General features: G+C 34.8%; 1 protein-coding gene across 8 annotated transcripts in view; it reads left to right on the top strand.

The window, feature by feature from the left end:
- Positions 1-17,493, top strand: part of AGTPBP1 (ATP/GTP binding carboxypeptidase 1) — a 220,094-nt gene that overhangs the window by 45,636 nt on the left and 156,965 nt on the right. For all 8 annotated transcript variants that reach the window (XR_010407822.1, XR_010407823.1, XR_010407824.1 and 5 more), the window contains exons 4-8: positions 7,544-7,611; positions 10,513-10,576; positions 11,008-11,154; positions 12,182-12,313; positions 14,608-14,701. Coding sequence is in view for 5 of the 8 variants with exons in the window: in XM_045882326.3 (XP_045738282.2) it covers positions 7,544-7,611; positions 10,513-10,576; positions 11,008-11,154; positions 12,182-12,313; positions 14,608-14,701 (505 nt within the window). In the remaining 3 variants the exon portion in view is untranslated. The remainder of the gene's footprint in view (positions 1-7,543; positions 7,612-10,512; positions 10,577-11,007; positions 11,155-12,181; positions 12,314-14,607; positions 14,702-17,493) is intronic.

Genomic DNA, 17,493 nt, shown 5'->3' with positions numbered 1-17,493 from the left:
TTCAGCTGCACCATCTCCAAAATAGAGATAATAGATATCAGTAATTATCATGAGATTTACGTGAGAAGCATGTAAAAAGAATGTTAAAATGTTCAATAAGTGATATCCGTAATTAGGCATCATTTCAATAGATACTAAAAAAGGAATTTAAGGTTCTAAAACCTCTGGTTGATTAAAAAAAAAAAACTTGATTTTTCGTTTTTTTAAATAAGGGTAAACCAGCAACTGCCTTAATATTTAATAGCAATATATTGAATAACTTCTGTTAAAATTAAAGTCCAGACATTTTATAACTAGTGTTTAATTTTTTTAATTATTTCATTATTCTGGAGCTTCAGGTCCGTTAGTAGGCATTTACTGTGTTCAGGAATTCAGTATCTATTAACCCTTCTCCATGGTCATAGACCATTATCTTGATAACTTCCTGCCATGCAGTCCATGTGTTTAGGGGGTAGTTGACAGCACTCCAAAACCTAGGAGAGATCTCTAATAGATGACATTTGTTTCTAGCAAAATCTAAGATACCTGTCTATACTTTTTAATTCAGGAAGTCACTATACTGGATTCTAGCCTTTGAAAGTATTGTGCTTATCATCCAAGGTCAGCCTACAAGGATGTACATTGTATTAGGGCAAAGTTAGATGTACCAAGTATATTCACTGTATTGTTATATGAAATACTTTCTCAAAATAAAACCAACAAAAACTGAAGAAAACAAATTTCTCCGACCTATAGATAACAGTTGTGTACACTGCCCCCACCACTGCAGACTTTCCCCATCATAGCCTAGAAGCCCCTGCTCCAGCATCACCACTGAAAAATGGCCCAACCGTACCACTACCAGAGACTGCCCCTCTACCCTGCCACTCACCACTGGGGTCCAACTCCTGAGTGCTGTCCCCTGGGTCGTGTCAGACAGTGACTTTGTTTATAGTACCTTGGATTAGCCAGTCAAAACAGTGTAAATTAGTAGTGGAAGACTGTCCCATCATCATTTCTAGGATAATTCAGTTGGCTATCCATTTGAGAGAGAAAGATTAGAAATTTGTAGTTCAAGGAAGAAGGAAGGCAAATAACCAGTAAACCTATGAAAAGGTTCTTTAACTCCTTGAAAGTCGGGAATTGCTAATGAAAACAACAGAGATGCTTCTCACTAGTTAGATTGGCAGAAATTAGAGAATGACAATATCCAGTGTTGGGGACATGGAAAATAAGGTATTCTCATACACTGTTGGTGGTGCAATAATTATTACTAACTTTGGAGAGAAGAATCTGGCAATGTTTATTAAAATTAAAGTGCATTTGCTGGCTGACTTTCAGGAATGTATTTGACTAAAATAAAAGTGCTAGTATGTAAAAGAATGTTTGAGGATATTTTGCAGCATTGTTTGTAATATCAAAGATCAAGATACCCCCTAAATATCCATCAGTGAGAGAATGGTTGGGTTAATTTTGATGTAGCCAAATTGTGGAACTTTTAAAGTATATTATATAGTTATTAAGAATTTTCTTCTTCAATATTGTGATATTTGGGACAGATAGTTCATATGTGGAACTATATGAATTGTTCTGGAGTCCTGAGTTTAATATATTAAGTAAAAGAGCAAGTTTCTTTAGTTCATATAACTATATAGCCTCATTTTTATACAAAATAAACCATTAAATATGTATGTAATGTTTATGTGAGCGAGGCAAAAAACCAAACACAAAAACAGAAGTATACATACCAAATTTTTAGCAGTAGTTATCAGTGGGATAGAAATGGAGGGGAATGAGGAAAGTTCCTGATTCACTTAAGGTACTTTTCTACTGTTAGAATTGTTGCAATAAGAACATACTACTTGTGTACTTAAAGGATTAAAAAAACCTGAACTCCGGAAATACTTGTTTACATAGTGGAGATACACATTTCCACAGTTTGGGGCTAGTTTTCCTTGAATGCATTACATTTTCTGTCTTTAATAATGTACTGTTTATTTGTAGCATGCATGGTACTTTTTGTAACTTACCCTTAATTTTTTCCCTAGAAACATAATAATTATCCATTTCATGTAGATGGTTTAATTTGTTGGCATGTATCTCTTGGTAGTAATTCCCTTATAATCCTGTTAGTTTCTGTAGGATAGGAAATGATGTTCTTTCTGTCATTCTTGATTTTTGTCATCTGTCTCTTTTCTTGATCTGTCTAGCTCAGTGGTTCTCAGTCCGGGGTGGTGATGAATTTACCCTGTTATCATTATGTATTGTTCCTCTTTATCTCTAGTAGTTTTCTTTGCCTTGATGTTTATTTTGTCTGATAATAGTATAGCCCCTCCAGCTTTCTTTCTTTCTTTTTTTTTTTGGAGATTTTATTTGTTTATTTGACAGAGAGACACAGCGAGAGAGGAAACACAAGCAGGGGGAGTGGGAGAGGGAGAAGCAGGTTTCCCACTGGGCTCCATCCCAGGACCCTGGGATCCTGACCTGAGCTGAAGGCAGCTGCTTAACGACTGAGCCACCCAGGGCGCCCCCTCTCCAGCTTTCTTATGCTTGTTGTTTGCAGGATTAGCTTTTCCCATTCGTTTCCTTCTAGCCTATTTGTAGTTTTGAATCTAAAGTGTGTCTTTTGTAGATAGCACGTTGACATTCTCTGCCTTTTAATTTGAGCATTTAGTTTGATAACTTTTTTTTATTCTTATGTTAATCCCCATACATTACATCATTAGTTTTAGATGAAAGTTTGATAACTTTTAATGTAATGTTGATTGGACTTAGATCTAGAGTTATTTGTTTTCTGTTTGTCCTTTCTGGTTTTATTTCTTGTTTCTCATTGCCCTGCCTTCTTTTGTATTTATTTGAACAATTTTTAGAATTCCATTTTAATTTACCTATTGACTTTTTAGTTATACCTGTTTGCATTTGTTAAATTTCTCTGGAGATCACAATAAACAACATTAACTTTTTACACTTTGCTTAGAATTAATATTGTAATTTCATATGAAATTTAGAAACCTTAGAACCTTACATATCCATTTATATTTACTATTCTTTAGCTATAGTTGTGATATGTATCACATCTATATACATTATAAACCTTAAAAGACAATTTTTGCTTTAGACAGTCATGTGTATTTTAAAGACATTAAGAAGAAAAAAAGTAGTTTTTATATTTACTCACATATTTACTATTCCTGAAGCTCTTTTTTCTTTGCCAAAGATATGAGGTAGATCTGGCATAATTTCTCTTTAGCCTACAGAATTTCCTTTGGCATTTCTAGTGGACAGGTCGGCTGTGGCAGAAATTTTTTTTTTATCTGACTATGGATTTATTTCACCTAATTCTTGAGGGATGTTTTTAATGGGTGTAGAATTCTGGGTTGATGGTTTTGTCCTTCAGCACTATAAAGTGCATGTAAAACAGTCCTTCCACTATTTTGTGGCCTCCATAATTTCAAAGGAGATGTCTGCTATTTTTGAATCTTTGTTTTTGAAAGTTATGTGTCATTTTTCTCTTGTTGAGTTCATGATTTTCCATTAGTTTTGGTTTTCAGAGGTTTGCATGTAGTTTTTTTTGTATTTATCCTGCTTGGAATTTGTGAGCTTCTTGAATCTGTAAATTTGTGTCTTTTATCAATTTTAGGAAATTTTTTTATCAAAATTCTTTTCTTCTTCATTCTCTCTTGGTATATAATTATACATATGTTAGACTTTCGGAGATTGTTTCAGAGGTCCTTGAGGCTCCTATTTTTCTTTTTTTCTTTTTCTTTTTTTTTTTAAGATTTTACTTAAGAAAGAGTGAGAGAGAGAGAGAGAGAGAGAGAGAGCGAGCACAAGCAGGGGGAGAGGCAGAGGGAGAAGGAGAAGCAGACTCCCTGCTGAGCAGGGAGACCTATGCAGGGCTCCATCCCAGGACCCTGGGATCATGACCTGGGCTGAAGGCAGACGCTTAACTGACTGAGCCACCCATGCACTGTGAGGCTCCTATTTTTCAATCTTAATACTTTGTTACTCAGATTGGATAATTTCTCTTTTTCTGTGTTCAGGCTCACTGCCTTTTTTCTCTGCATTCTGCCATTATGTCTATCCAATATTTATTTTATATATTGTATTTTTCTTTTCTAAAATGTGCATTTGGTTCTTTTTTATACTTTTTATTTTTCTGTTTTGTGATTTCTTTTTGTTCATAGTGAGCTTATTTTCCTTAATGTAATTGAACGTAATTATAGTAGCTGCTTTAAAATTCTTGCCTGTTAGAACATTTAGATTATTGAAGGTGTTGAAGAAAGCACATGGTGGTATAAGAACTAGGAAGGACTGTTTTAGAAAAGCCAACAGAGGAAGCATTGTCAGCAATGTTAAGTAACAGAGAGAGGTTAGTTAAAATAAAGATCTTTTTGATTTGACAATTAATAAATTGTTGGCCACAACAAGAGCACTTTCAAGTGGCGGAATTAGAAGGAAGATTGCATTATGCTGTAAAGTGAGTGGCAAATGAAATAATGACAGGGCGTGTAGACTTTCTGTCATGGGGGGAGTTTCACTGAGAAACCAGAAGGAAATAGAGGAGGAGGCAAGTTAAAATAAGGTTTGTTATGTATGTGGGAAAACAGAAAACAGTATGTAGGTAGAGGTTGAAGCTATAGGTTTATAAATAGGTAGAAAGGATGGGATTTAGAACATAGTAGAAACGACACATCCTCTTTCCCTCCCTAAGACTGGAAAAAGGAATGCAGAATCGTCAAGGATTGGATACATGAGTGTATGGAACTTGGTCATTGTTTTATAGGATTTCATCTGTGGTTGACTGATCACTTTGTCTCAATTCACTGAGGGAAACATAGATGCCGAGAGTTGGGAACAGAGGTCCAGAGATTGAGAGCAAAGGTTGAGAACTGGCACACATTTTGGAATAGGTGTGGGCTATGGCAGGGCAGATGTTGATGGCTGAGAGTTGAGATAAGTGAAAACAGTAGTTTTGTGTTTCCAAATGAGGATGGAAATGGTGAATTTTTTGGTGGTAAAAATCTTAAACTAGGAGAAGAAATTCTTGTGGCCTTATTTTTACTGTGATGTAGGAATAGAGAATGCGCATTTTAGCCTTTACTTAATTATAAGGGTTCACAGGAGGACGTTTAAGAGGTGAGCCTTGGAATGAATCCAAGCGGGGTATGTCTAGAACTGATTTTGCGGGAAAACAGCACTACCACTGATGAGTTAGAACTTTCCGTGAAAGGGACAGTGAGGCTTCCCTAATTTTTAGAAAGCAAAGAGGAATAGGAGTGTTAGGAGGCTGTGGTCTGAGAGTGGGAGGTTGGAGGTTAAGATTTCAGAGGTAGGGCAATTTGAGGTCTGAGAATTGAGAGGGTTGATAAATTGGAGCACAGGGGGAAGGGTTTTGTTGTTACATGTCAGGAAGCTATGCAGCTAGGTATTTGAATGAATCATCCACATTGATATTGAAGTCTCCTTAGATGATGACAGAGTCTTGAGTAGAGTAGAAAACTAGTGGCTAATTTTCATTTAGTGTGAGGAGTAAACTACATGATCGTGGATGTTATAAGGGGAGTTTTGGGTTTGTTCCATGAAGGTGAAAAAATAATGGTTTGTTAGTGGAGGAGATCTCAGTCTTCTGACTATTCTGTGTGATTAATATTGAAAAATCATTTGGCTTTAACATTAAATCAGTTGTCTTATTTAAAATGTTAAGAGTGCATTGTGGGTATTTAAACAGTATTTATTTTACAGTTTCATACTTACTGATGGAGGCAGCTGGGTCAGGGAAATGATGAAAGGTCAGGAGAGGAATCACTTTTAAAAAAGGAATTGGGTTTTACAAATATTAATGAGTTTCCCCTTTTTTTATAGGTAAAGAAATTTGTCATTCTTTTAAGCATTAGTAATTATGGCAACAGGGTGTAGAGATGAACTGTTTTAGATACTCAGATCATTTATGCAATGTTATGTTTAGAAAGATTGTAAGGTGTTTGTCAGTTTTGCAAAGTTCATTATCTGGACCCAAGATGATGCATGATAGCATGGGATTGTTGTTTTAAAGAAAAATATGATTTCTAATCTCTGTTTTTATTTTGTAGGTAGTTACTGATAGTTGCCACAAATAATACTATACTGTAACTTCTCTGAGCACATTGTCCCTTTAATAACTTCTAATTTAGAATAACCTGATTTTCAGATGGATATCAGACTAATGAGTTTTTTTTGAGATTTTGTGACTTCTATTCTTATATACTTCATGTTCTTGTGAAATTGTAAATGTGTAATTTGTATGTGTCAAAACTATACCACATATGGATTTTTGTTCATCCGTAATGGAAGTTGAACAGGATTTTGCTTTGGGCAGAAATGTGATGTTCTAAAGGCCTAGCCTGACTTTTTCCCCCTCCCCCTTATCAGGGCTTCATTCTGCTTCATTCATTCTGCTCTTAGACTGCTTGATTATCTCTGTGTAGAAAAAATTTGGTAGTATCAATCTCTTGAACGTTATTGTGTAATGTGTGCTGTGTTGAGAATAGATTATTTGTGTTCTGTTTTTAAAATCTCAAAGTGTGAAAGAAATGGCATTGTCATCCTATATTAGAAGAACTTCTGGCACTAATATTCAGGTGTGAAACAGTTGGAGAAGGTTAACAAGTCTCTTGTACAACAGTCCTGCCTAAAAGAATGATTTCTTTGGCTCTTTTAGAAATACATGAAATCAATGAAAGACTGTAAGCTTTGGGTTCAGAAACACCTGGGTCACCTGGTCTCTTTCACTTACCTGCTCAATGACTTTGTGCATGTTTCTTCTCTTTTCTGAACTCAAATTTCTGGTCTGTGAAAAGAGTAATTATCCTCCTGGAGGGTTAAAGTAAATCATAGATGAGGTAATATAGGTCAAGTACATATAATTTGTATGTGATCTACCTAAGTGTTGGCCTATGATCTACTTTTCTTGTTAATCAAAGGAAAAGAATAGTGGAGAAGCTCTAGAAACCTTTAAATAGTAGAAAAATTTATAGTTTCTCCCCACCCCCATCTCAGATAAAAGGGATTATTTGGGTGATCTGGTCTACAGATTCTTGCAGAAGAAGCAAGTTTTGTTTGTTCCTTAGTTTTGTATATTTTTGTGTAATTCAGAATTTTAAAATAGTATTAATTCAGTAAAAACATTTGAAAATAGTACTAGGTTTTTGTTTTCACCAATTTTGATGAAATATTTTCTAGTTCTAGTTGTAAAGATAATAAAGAGGCCTGCCATTATCACCTCCTACCTCACCACCAGTTCTGGTACTTATACTCTGTTGTTGATTTTAAGATTATAGATGGATTGACAGGGATCCATCTAGTTCATGATAGGAGATGTGATTAAATGCAAGGAAGGGCTTGTAAACTGAGATCTGGAAGTTCCCACCCAGTAGAATTAGCAACATCAGAGGGAGGAATATCTAAGAACCAATTTAGAATGTTTACTAGACCAATGGAGTCATGTTGATTCTACATTAGCTATAGAATAAAGCTATATGTAATTTTTTCTTGTTTTAGAAGAAAACTTTTTTATACCTTTCAGAAAAAACAAGGAGAGAAATGACAGCCAAAGGTTCTACAGGAATGGAAGTTCTGCTGTCAACCCTAGAGGTAAATCACTGACAGGCTTTAATTTTGTAACTAATACCAACTAGTAGAAGAAAAAAATGTGTATATGAAGTATAAAATTTTTATGCTAGAGGTAAAGCTAATGAATGGAAGTTAGTGTTATGTTTTTAATTATCACTTGGGACGGTGACAGAAACATTCTGATATATATTACGTAAACCTCTAAGTATATTTCCCTATGATTGTAATGATAACCATATTTTAAATTTTAATGTGCCATTCCAATTGGTAATACAAAATAAAGCATTAGCTGGAAATAAATCTTTAGTCTAAAATAAACGATTGATATTGGAAATTCTCATTTTTGTATTGTTTTAGATGATATATATTTGTGATTCAGTTTACTACATATATTGGTTGAATAGCTATATTATGTTGGTAACAATTAAATTTTTATCCCAGTGTGAAATTTTTGGGTGGATCAGCAGGATATATTCAGAATCAGGATTTTAAATTTTATTCAGTGCTGTGTTAAGAACAGGAAGTGAGTTTGTTGTATACCTTAAACTTACATAGTATTATAAGTCAAATTATATCTCAATAAAACTGGAAAAAAAAAGAACGGGGGTTAATTCATATTTTTGATAGGAATTACTTCCTATTAAAAATGATACAAGATGTCATTTTTCCCTAAATTGATCTGTCAGTTTAAAGTAATCTCAGTAAAAATACCAACAGTTTTGTTTCTAAAGTTCAATGAGAAAATAAAAGTAGAAAGGACGTTTCTGAAAAAGAAAAAAGAAAGGACTAGCTGCACCAAATACCAGAGAACATTATATAAAAACTTTAGTAATTTAAATAGTTTAGAAATTGTGCCTTAGTAATAGACATCAATATAGCATCAATGTAGCAGAATGGAAAGTCCAAAAATAAATTAAAATCATATGGCAATTTAAAACCACTTAAGAAAGGTAGCACTTCAGATCAGTGAAAAGTGGAGTGATTATTACTAAGTGGAGCTGGGACAGATTGGTAGCCACTTAGAAAAGAATAGTGGATCCTTACTTCCTACACTGAAGTAAATTCTGTATCTATAGCAAAGATTTAAGCATGGAAGATAAAATCATAATACTAGAGGAAGTAATAGGAGAAATTTTTAAATAATCTTAAAACAGGGAAGGGTGTTCTAATATGAACAAAGACCCAGAAGCTATAAAAGAAAAGATTGATAAATTCAATTATATTAACTAAAGTACGTGGGAAAAAAACACCATAGACACTTGGCAAACTGAGGAAAAAATGTTTCAACTTGTATAATTTCTTTAACATATAAAGAACTTTTATAAATCAGTAAGGAAAAATTAAATCAATAGACATTGATTTAAATGTGTAGACATTATGGACAGTTCCCAGGGAAGGAAACGCAAATGGCACTTGAGATTGAACACCATTCGTTTTGTTTGTTTGCTTTATCACAATTTATTGAGGTCAGCAGGGGTGGGAGGCAGTGAATTATGTATGGGAGACTTGTCTGGGTAAGGCCTAGAGATAACAGTGCAGCTTCCATTCAGGTTCCAATGGCCTGAGCTCAGTCACATGGCCCAAACCTAAGTACAAAAGGGCTGGAAAATGTGGTTTGGCTATGTACCCAGGAAGAAGATGAGACCTGTTTGCCAAACACAAGCAATATTCTGCCACAGTCCACTCTTCTCTTTAACACGTTTGTCCCTCTCATTCTTCCAAATTCCTCTCTAGTGAGTCGGTGGTCCAATAAATGGAATACCTCCAATGCTGAGACAAGGTTTTCTGCTTAATGCATAATCCTCTAACTGGTCTGGATATGGCTTTTGGGCTCCATTAATCTATAAGCTAAAATGGTGAAGCAGAGACAACACTCCCTTTCGGAAGGGGGAAGAATAAGTAAGGGTCAGTTTACTGATACACAACAATTCTCAAGTTCCTCTGTATAAACATTTAAAATTCCTTTACTTTGGGGGTGAGGCAGTTCCTTAAATAGGCCATAATTCTGCTTCTCTGTGGTTTTCTTTATCCAGGCATTGCTTTTAATAAGAGAGATGTAACCAAAGTACAGTGTTTAAACATTTTCTCTTATTAGATTGGTTATCCAGACTTTGGGAAATAGTTACTCTTCTACATTGTTGGTGGGAGTGTAAATTACTCCATGAACAATTTAGTAAATGCCCATATTCTTTGACCCAGAAATTCTAGGAATTTATCCCATATGGAGACATACTTGATTCTGTATAAACATGTTAATTTCTTGTTGCAGTTTTTTAGTAGCAAAAGATTAAAACAATTAAATATTCCATTGGTAGGTGACTGGTTTCATAAACAATAGCATAGCCATATGATGGATAGAATCCATATGGTAGCCTTTAAAAAAGGGTGAAGAAATTATTTATTGATACATAAAAATATCAATATAAAATAGTATCCATAGGGCACTACCATTTGGAGAAATAAATCTGTATATACACATATATTTACATGGATTTCTTTCATGTGTGCACATTGTCTTTGGCTGGATACACAAGCAACTGATAATGCAGTTGCCTTCTGAGAGGGGAGCTAGGTGACTGGGTGGTCACCATAGATACATTGTAGTGCTTTTTACGTTTTGATTCATTTATTTGGGTTATCTATTTAGTAGAAGATGGTGAATTCAAATGACAAATTAATTCCTCTTGTAATAGTGTTGATACTAAGAAAACAATAGCTCAGATGACTTGCAAAACATTTTCAAGGGCAAGAAGAGACTACTGAAGTGGTAAGTGAGAATAGTGGCAGCCCAAATACATTTGTTCGTAGGGAAATTGGAAGGGCCATTTGTAAAAATACAGGTAGTTCACAGCAGGAACAGAAAAGGTTTGGGAATCACAGATTTACAATGGTTTAATACAGCAAATAAACTATTTATTTCAGAACACGAAAGATCTTCAAACTACACTTAATATCTTAAGCATTCTTGTTGAGCTGGTGTCAGCTGGTAAGTTTTTGTTTCCTTTGGTCTAATTTCTGTTTGTAAACAGTGATCAGCAATGTATCATGTGTACTTTATTTGGAATTTTCTGATACTTTTATAGAAGCTATTCTGAGTATCAGAATTTGGAAACTGAAATTGTCATACTCTTATTGTTGCTTTGTTTTTGATTTGAGGGGTCTTCCGGTATCCCTCAAACCACCCCAAAACCCATTTTCAGAGCCTTGAATGTGGAATTTTGGCATCACTTGTATTTACCCTCTTTGTTATTTTCTAACTAAAATACTAAATGAAATTTAAAAAAATTGATTTTGAGGTGTTTGATTTCAGAAGTCATCATTTGAAATATTTCTTGAATGCTAACAAGTTGTGATGTCTAATATGTTATGGGAGGATTTGCTGTTTAAACAATTAGAAACAATTTTTTTTTTTTTTAGGTGGAGGTCGAAGAGCGAGTTTCTTGGTCACCAAAGGTGGTTCACAAATATTGTTGCAGTTACTTATGAATGCCAGCAAAGAATCTCCCCCGAATGAGGAGTTGATGGTGCAGATTCATTCTATTCTTGCAAAGATTGGACCTAAAGGTAAGGGTTCCACTTGTGTTTTTATCATAGAACTATTTGTGACATTGATTCTGTTTGCCTTGAAGTTTGGTAAATTTTGAAAATCTAAAGTGGTACTGCTTTTTCTTGGTCTTAGTCATGGACTGCTTTTTTTTTTTTTTTTTTTAAGATTTTATTTATTTATTTGACAGAGAGAGACACAGCGAGAGAGGGAACACAAGCAGGGGGAGTGGGAGAGGGAGAAGCAGGCTTCCCGCGGAGTAGGGAGCCCAATGCGGGGCTCGATCCCAGGACCCTGGGATCATGACCTGAGCTGAAGGCAGACACTTAACGACTGAGCCACCCAGGCGCCCCTCATGGACTGCTTTTTACAGTCAACTAGTGGCCTGCAAAATTGAGGATCCTAAATTCATGAGGAATTCTGTTGCATAGATTGGAAAAAGGAAGAAAAATATCAGAATCACAAGTGTGTCGCTGTGTGTGTGCTTGCATGTGTATGTGTGTAAAGGATATATATTGTTGAAGCTGGATGGAGGGAATATGGATGGGAATGCTTTGAGGAACATGGAGGTAAAATGTGTTTGCTTTTCATTAATAGTCATATTTGTATTGCACAGTCTCCATGCTTAAAAAGCTTATGATCTAGTCAAGACCAAAAGAGATATAAAAAATTATAGGACTGATTATTACAATAGTAAGACATGCAAAATGTTAAAAAATACAGATTGAGAAAACATGGGATTTGAAACAGGGAGAAAGCTGATTTAGATTAAGTTAACAGAGAAAGGCATCCTGGGACTAGAACCCAAGTTCAGTTTATAGTTGTCTATCTACATAGATTAAAATGATTCTCTAAACTCTTAGAATAGTGATTATTTAAGGGTTCTGCCATTGCTTTGTGGCATACATATGACCTTTTAAACTTTGAAGTATTTGGTTAAAATGCTTATTCTAAAAAGTGTGTATGTGTGTATATAGTTTATGACATTTTCATTTCATTCAAAAGTTATACATGAATAAATTGTGTTTGTTCATTTTTTTTAAACAGACAAAAAATTTGGAGTGAAAGCTAGAATTAATGGAGCTCTGAATATAACCCTGAATTTGGTCAAACAGAATTTGCAGAATCATCGCTTGGTTTTGCCTTGTCTTCAGCTTTTACGAGTATATTCTGCCAACTGTAAGTATTTTAGAGCACCTTTCAGTTTACTCATTGTTGTCAGGTTATACAAAATGAAAATGTAAAAGTACCTGAACTCCATAAAGTTCTAAAAATTGTAGACAAGAAAAGAGAATATGTAATATGACTCTTTGTAACTCCTAACCCCACCACCACAAAAGTGATGTAAGAAGGTGAGTTGACAAAATCTTGAGAATTCTCATTTCCTGCAGTTTGTAAAAGCTTGTAGTGAAGGGGATGTGTAACGGCCTGTGGAAAGATGTGGAAGAATAGGAGGGTATCGGCAGGAAAAACTGCTGAGCCTATTTGGATTTTCACAGATGAGAGGAAAGCTGAGAAGGAAGGCATATGGAAGCATAGTCACCTGGAGCTAATTATCTTCAGCAGTCGATAGGGAAGTAGCAGAACAGGAAAAAAAAAATAGTACAACAGCCTCCAAGGAAGCTGGAGAGAAGAGAGATCACGGAGAAATTGTTTCCCCACACACATATATACTCTCTAATACTAGGTCCCAAACCTAGGTGCTATGAAAGTTCTTTCTATTTCCACTATGGGATTGGAGTGGTTAATAAGACATCTGAAATTGAAGTTGTGGGGAGTACATGATATTGCAGAATATATCATTGCAGAATAATGGTATTCAAAGTGGTAGAGATGTGGGTATATATATATACGTATGTGTGTGTATGTATAAAATTTTATGTATGTATATGATTATTTATCTGTATTTATACTTTGACAGTATGGCTGAAGGTGAGCTTATAGGAAAATAGCTTTGACCACTTTAAATAATTAACACTTATGTAATTAAAAAGAATAGAAGGAAATGAATAAATTGGATATCTAACCAAAGAAGTTAGGAAGGGAAGAATAAACACAAGAAAAGCAGAGGAATGTAGAGGGAAAAAGAATACATTAGAAAAAAAGCCCCAGTTAATTTAAGAAATGGAATGATTGGATTAAAAATAAAATAATACTGTAATAGTGATGTAATGGGACAGATGGTAAGTATGTTTGTAGTGAACATAGCATAATGTATAAACTTGTCAAAGTACTGAGTTGCACACCTGAAACTACTCTAACATTGTGTGTCAACTATACTCAAATAAAATTAAAAACTAAATAAAACAGATAAACCATTGAATACCCCAATTAAGGAAAAAGGAAGACCACACAGAGATAAAATTAGAAGGGATAATGGAAAAATAGATACAGAGGAAATTAAAATCATACAAGACTTTAGCTTACATTTTTGGTGGCATCTTACTGAATTTACCACTAGAAGGCTGGTAAATGGTTTATCTATGATTTTTAAAATAAATTTGTTCAGAGTTGAAAATTGTTAGACACAATTTCCTGATTTTGGTAATTGTTTGCATATTCTGTGTGAAACTCTACAGTTGTTACTTCTTTTTCCACAGCTGCTTTAGCCAAGGTCCTCATCACCTCCCACCTGGACCACAGCCTGCTACCATGTCTCTCAAATCTGTCTTCCCCACAGTGCTGTGACATCTGACCTATATTAAAATGCATGTCTGATTGGTTGTTCCTTTCGGGCAATTCCCTGTAGTTGAAAGAACAAACAACTTCTAGGGCTCTATAATTTGTTTACTTTCTTTTCCCATCTCATCTTCCCATTGATAAGCTTCTGTCTGATACTGTTTTAATGTGTAATTTTATACCCATGGTGTTCACCGACTCTGTTCTGTTTGCCATGTTATCTCTGTCTCCAGAGACATTTCCTTACAGCAGCTCCTGCCCTAGCTAGCTCCTCTTCATTGGTAAAAACTGAACTCAGGCTCAGTTTCTCCAGAGATACCTTCAGTTTCATTATGGACTTGGGGCTTCATTCTGGTGTAACCTAAATAGCCTGCAACTCTTAATCTATTTAGAAAGTAATTTAGTAATTATTTGTTTATTGTTTTTGTCACTCTGCTCTATACTGTATTCTCTGAGGGCCCACACTGTTTTTGTCTTTGAATCTCCATGACCTGGTATTTAAATTATTGAAGAAAAAACAGAGTAACTTAAAACTCTTTTTTTTTTTTTTTTTAAGTAACAGTTTGTTGTTTTATATAACTTCTTTCATAATCTCCCTGCGAGGTCATAAATAAAGCCAGAAAAAACAAAAAAAACAACAATCTTCCTTTCAAGTGATTGGCTAGGTAGGCTTTATGAGGGGCTTGGGTCTTCTCAAGAATTTGTGTATGTTTTCAGCTCTGTATCACCAAGAATACACATTTCTACTTGTTGAGGTTTTAAAATCATTTTACATCCTTTCCTCTGCCTCCTAGCTGTGAATTCAGTATCCTTAGGGAAAAATGGAGTTGTGGAGCTGCTGTTTAAAATCATCGGACCATTTAGTAAGAAGAATTCGGGTCTCATGAAGTGAGTAAATGCTTTGAGTATAAATAGAGGTGTATTTTTTGTTACTCTGGGCCTCATCATCTTATCTGTGCAACAGTAGGTTGAATTGTATTATATCTAGGGTCCTTTCTTAGTTCTCAAATAGTGATTTTATTATGATAAAGATTTTCTTCAATATAAAGTTTAATCTTCAGAGGTATATCAAAATTAGAAAGCTTTAAATTCATTGACTGTAGTGTTACGGAAATTTAGATGTCCAACATTCCTAGATAATATAAGAGGAAAACGATCATTGATAGAGTAGCATTCATTCAGAAACATTTATTGAATGCCTGCTATATTCTCTACCCAGGTTTGCAATCTTTTAATGAATGCATCCTTCATTTGCACAATTATCTGAATGTATTTTAAATTTATACATTTCTTTTTTGTCAAAATAATGTCATTCTTTTTCTTTTTTCTTATTTTAAATTATGCATATATATATATATATATATTACAAGATATGTATATCTATTCATTTGTCTGTCAGCCTCAGGAAATTAAAGCAATTTCCAGTTACTTGGTTATATTTAGTATTTGTTTCTTAAGCCATATTAGAAGTCATTCTTTAAAAAAATATTTTACTTTGGAATTATTCAAAGACACCTAGAGTTTATATTATATTAGGATGAAATTATTTTGAATTAGGTTTATTAATCACTTATTCGATTCAGTAGTTATTAACATTCTGACACTTTTGTTTCATTTATTTCCCCTCTATACTTTTATTTTTGCCGAGGTATTTTTAAGCAAATCCCAGATGTCATTCTCATATATAAGTTTCTGTAAAAAAAAAAAAAAAAATCCAAATATATTTTATTTTTTCCCTGAATACTTCAGTATATCACTCTATTAAATAGCAACTTAAAAAATAACCATAATACTAAAATCATACTCAACCAAATTATTAATTCTTTAACATAATTAAAGTCCAATACGTGTTCAATTTTCTCCCGTTGTCTCAAAGTGCCCATTTATAATGGGTTTGTTTGAATCAGAATCCAAACAAGGTGCACACATTATTCCTCATCATATTTAGGAAATTTTCAAACCTACACAAAAATAAACTAGAATAGGGATGTCTGGGTGGATCAGTTGGTTAAGTGGCTGCCTTCGGCTCAGGTCATGATCCCAGGGTCCTGGGATCGAGTCCCATGGTGGGCTCCCTGCTCAGCGCGGAGCCTGCTTCTCTGCCTGCTCTGTCTGCTGCTCCCCCTGCTTGTGCTCTCTTTCTGACAAATAAATAAAATCTTAAAAAAAATAGACTAGAATAATTACAGACCTACACAAAACTACAAGAGAACCTATAATACCCACCACCCAGTTTCATCAGTTACCAACATTGTGCCATTTTGATCTCAGTTTTCCCTTCCCTGTCCTTTATTTTTCTGGACTATTTTGAAGCAAATATTGGCCATTACATTTGTTCTGTGAGTTCTTTAGTATGATCGCTATCAGACACAACTTTTTTCTTTTAATGTTTCTGGAATATCGTTTCTTTGTCCAACAATACTAATAATCCTTTAATATCATCTAATATTTTCTTATTGTCTAAGAAATGTCTTCTTTACAGTTGGCTTGTTCCAGTCAGGATCCAAATAAGATCTGTACATTTTATTTGATTGCTATGTCTTGTAATCTTTAAAAATCAGTAACAGTTCCTCTCTTTTGGGTTTCTGTTTTATTTATTTGTTTAAAGACTTGGGTGATGTCTTGTAGATTGTCCCAACATTCTGGATTAAGATGACTGTATCCTGGGTTCCTTTAACATGTAGATATGTCCCTCAAATTTCCTGTAGACCCATAGAGCTGGAAGCGTGATTAGATTTGGGTTCCTTTTTTCTGGTCAAAAATATTTCATATGTGGTGCTGGTACTCTGTCTTGCACCACTTAAGATCACTGAGTTGAGGTGATCCCTTCACTTCTCACCTAATAATTTAGCAGTGTTCCATAACATTGTCTAGATCCACTGTTTCTTCAGGGGTTGCAGAATAGTGACTTTTCTAATTTTCTCATTCTTTCTACTTTTTAAAAAATTTTTTTTATTGTTATGTTAATCACCATACATTACATCATTAGTTTTTGATGTAGTGTTCCATGATTCATTGTTTGTGAATAACACCCAGTGCTCCATGCAGAATGTGCCCTCCTCAATACCCATCACCAGGCTAACCCATCCCCCCACCCCTCTCCCCTCTAGAACCCTCAGTTTGTTTTTCAGAGTCCATCGTCTCTCATGGTTCATCTCCCCCTCTGATTTCCCCCCCTTCATTCTTCCCCTCCTGCTATCTTCTTCTTTTTTTTTTTCTTAACATATATTGCATTATTTGTTTCAGAGGTACAGATCTGTGATTCAACAGTCTTGCACAATTCACAGTGCTCACCATAGCACATACCCTCCCCAGTATCTATCACCCAGCCACCCCATCCCTCCCACCCCACCCCTGACTCCAGCAACCCTTAGTTTGTTTCCTGAGATTAAGAATTCCTCATATCAGTCAGGTCATATGATACATGTCTTTCTCTGATTGACTTATTTCGCTTAGCATAACACCCTCCAGTTCCATCCATGTCATTGCAAATGGCAAGATCTTATTCCTTTTGATGGCTGCATAATATTCCATTGTATATATATACCACATCTTTATCTATTCATCTGTCGATGGACATCTTGGCTCTTTCCACAGTTTGGCTATTGTGGACATTGCTGCTATGAACATCGGGGTGCACGTACCCCTTTGGATCCCTCCATTTGTATCTTTGGGGTAAA

The sequence above is a fragment of the Mirounga angustirostris genome, unplaced genomic scaffold, assembly GCF_029215605.1.
Source record: "Mirounga angustirostris isolate CCGP_5_RB_7025 unplaced genomic scaffold, mMirAng1.0.hap1 SCAF_15, whole genome shotgun sequence".
Lineage (NCBI taxonomy): Eukaryota > Metazoa > Chordata > Mammalia > Carnivora > Phocidae > Mirounga > Mirounga angustirostris.
This window is presented reverse-complemented; position numbering and strand designations above follow the sequence as displayed.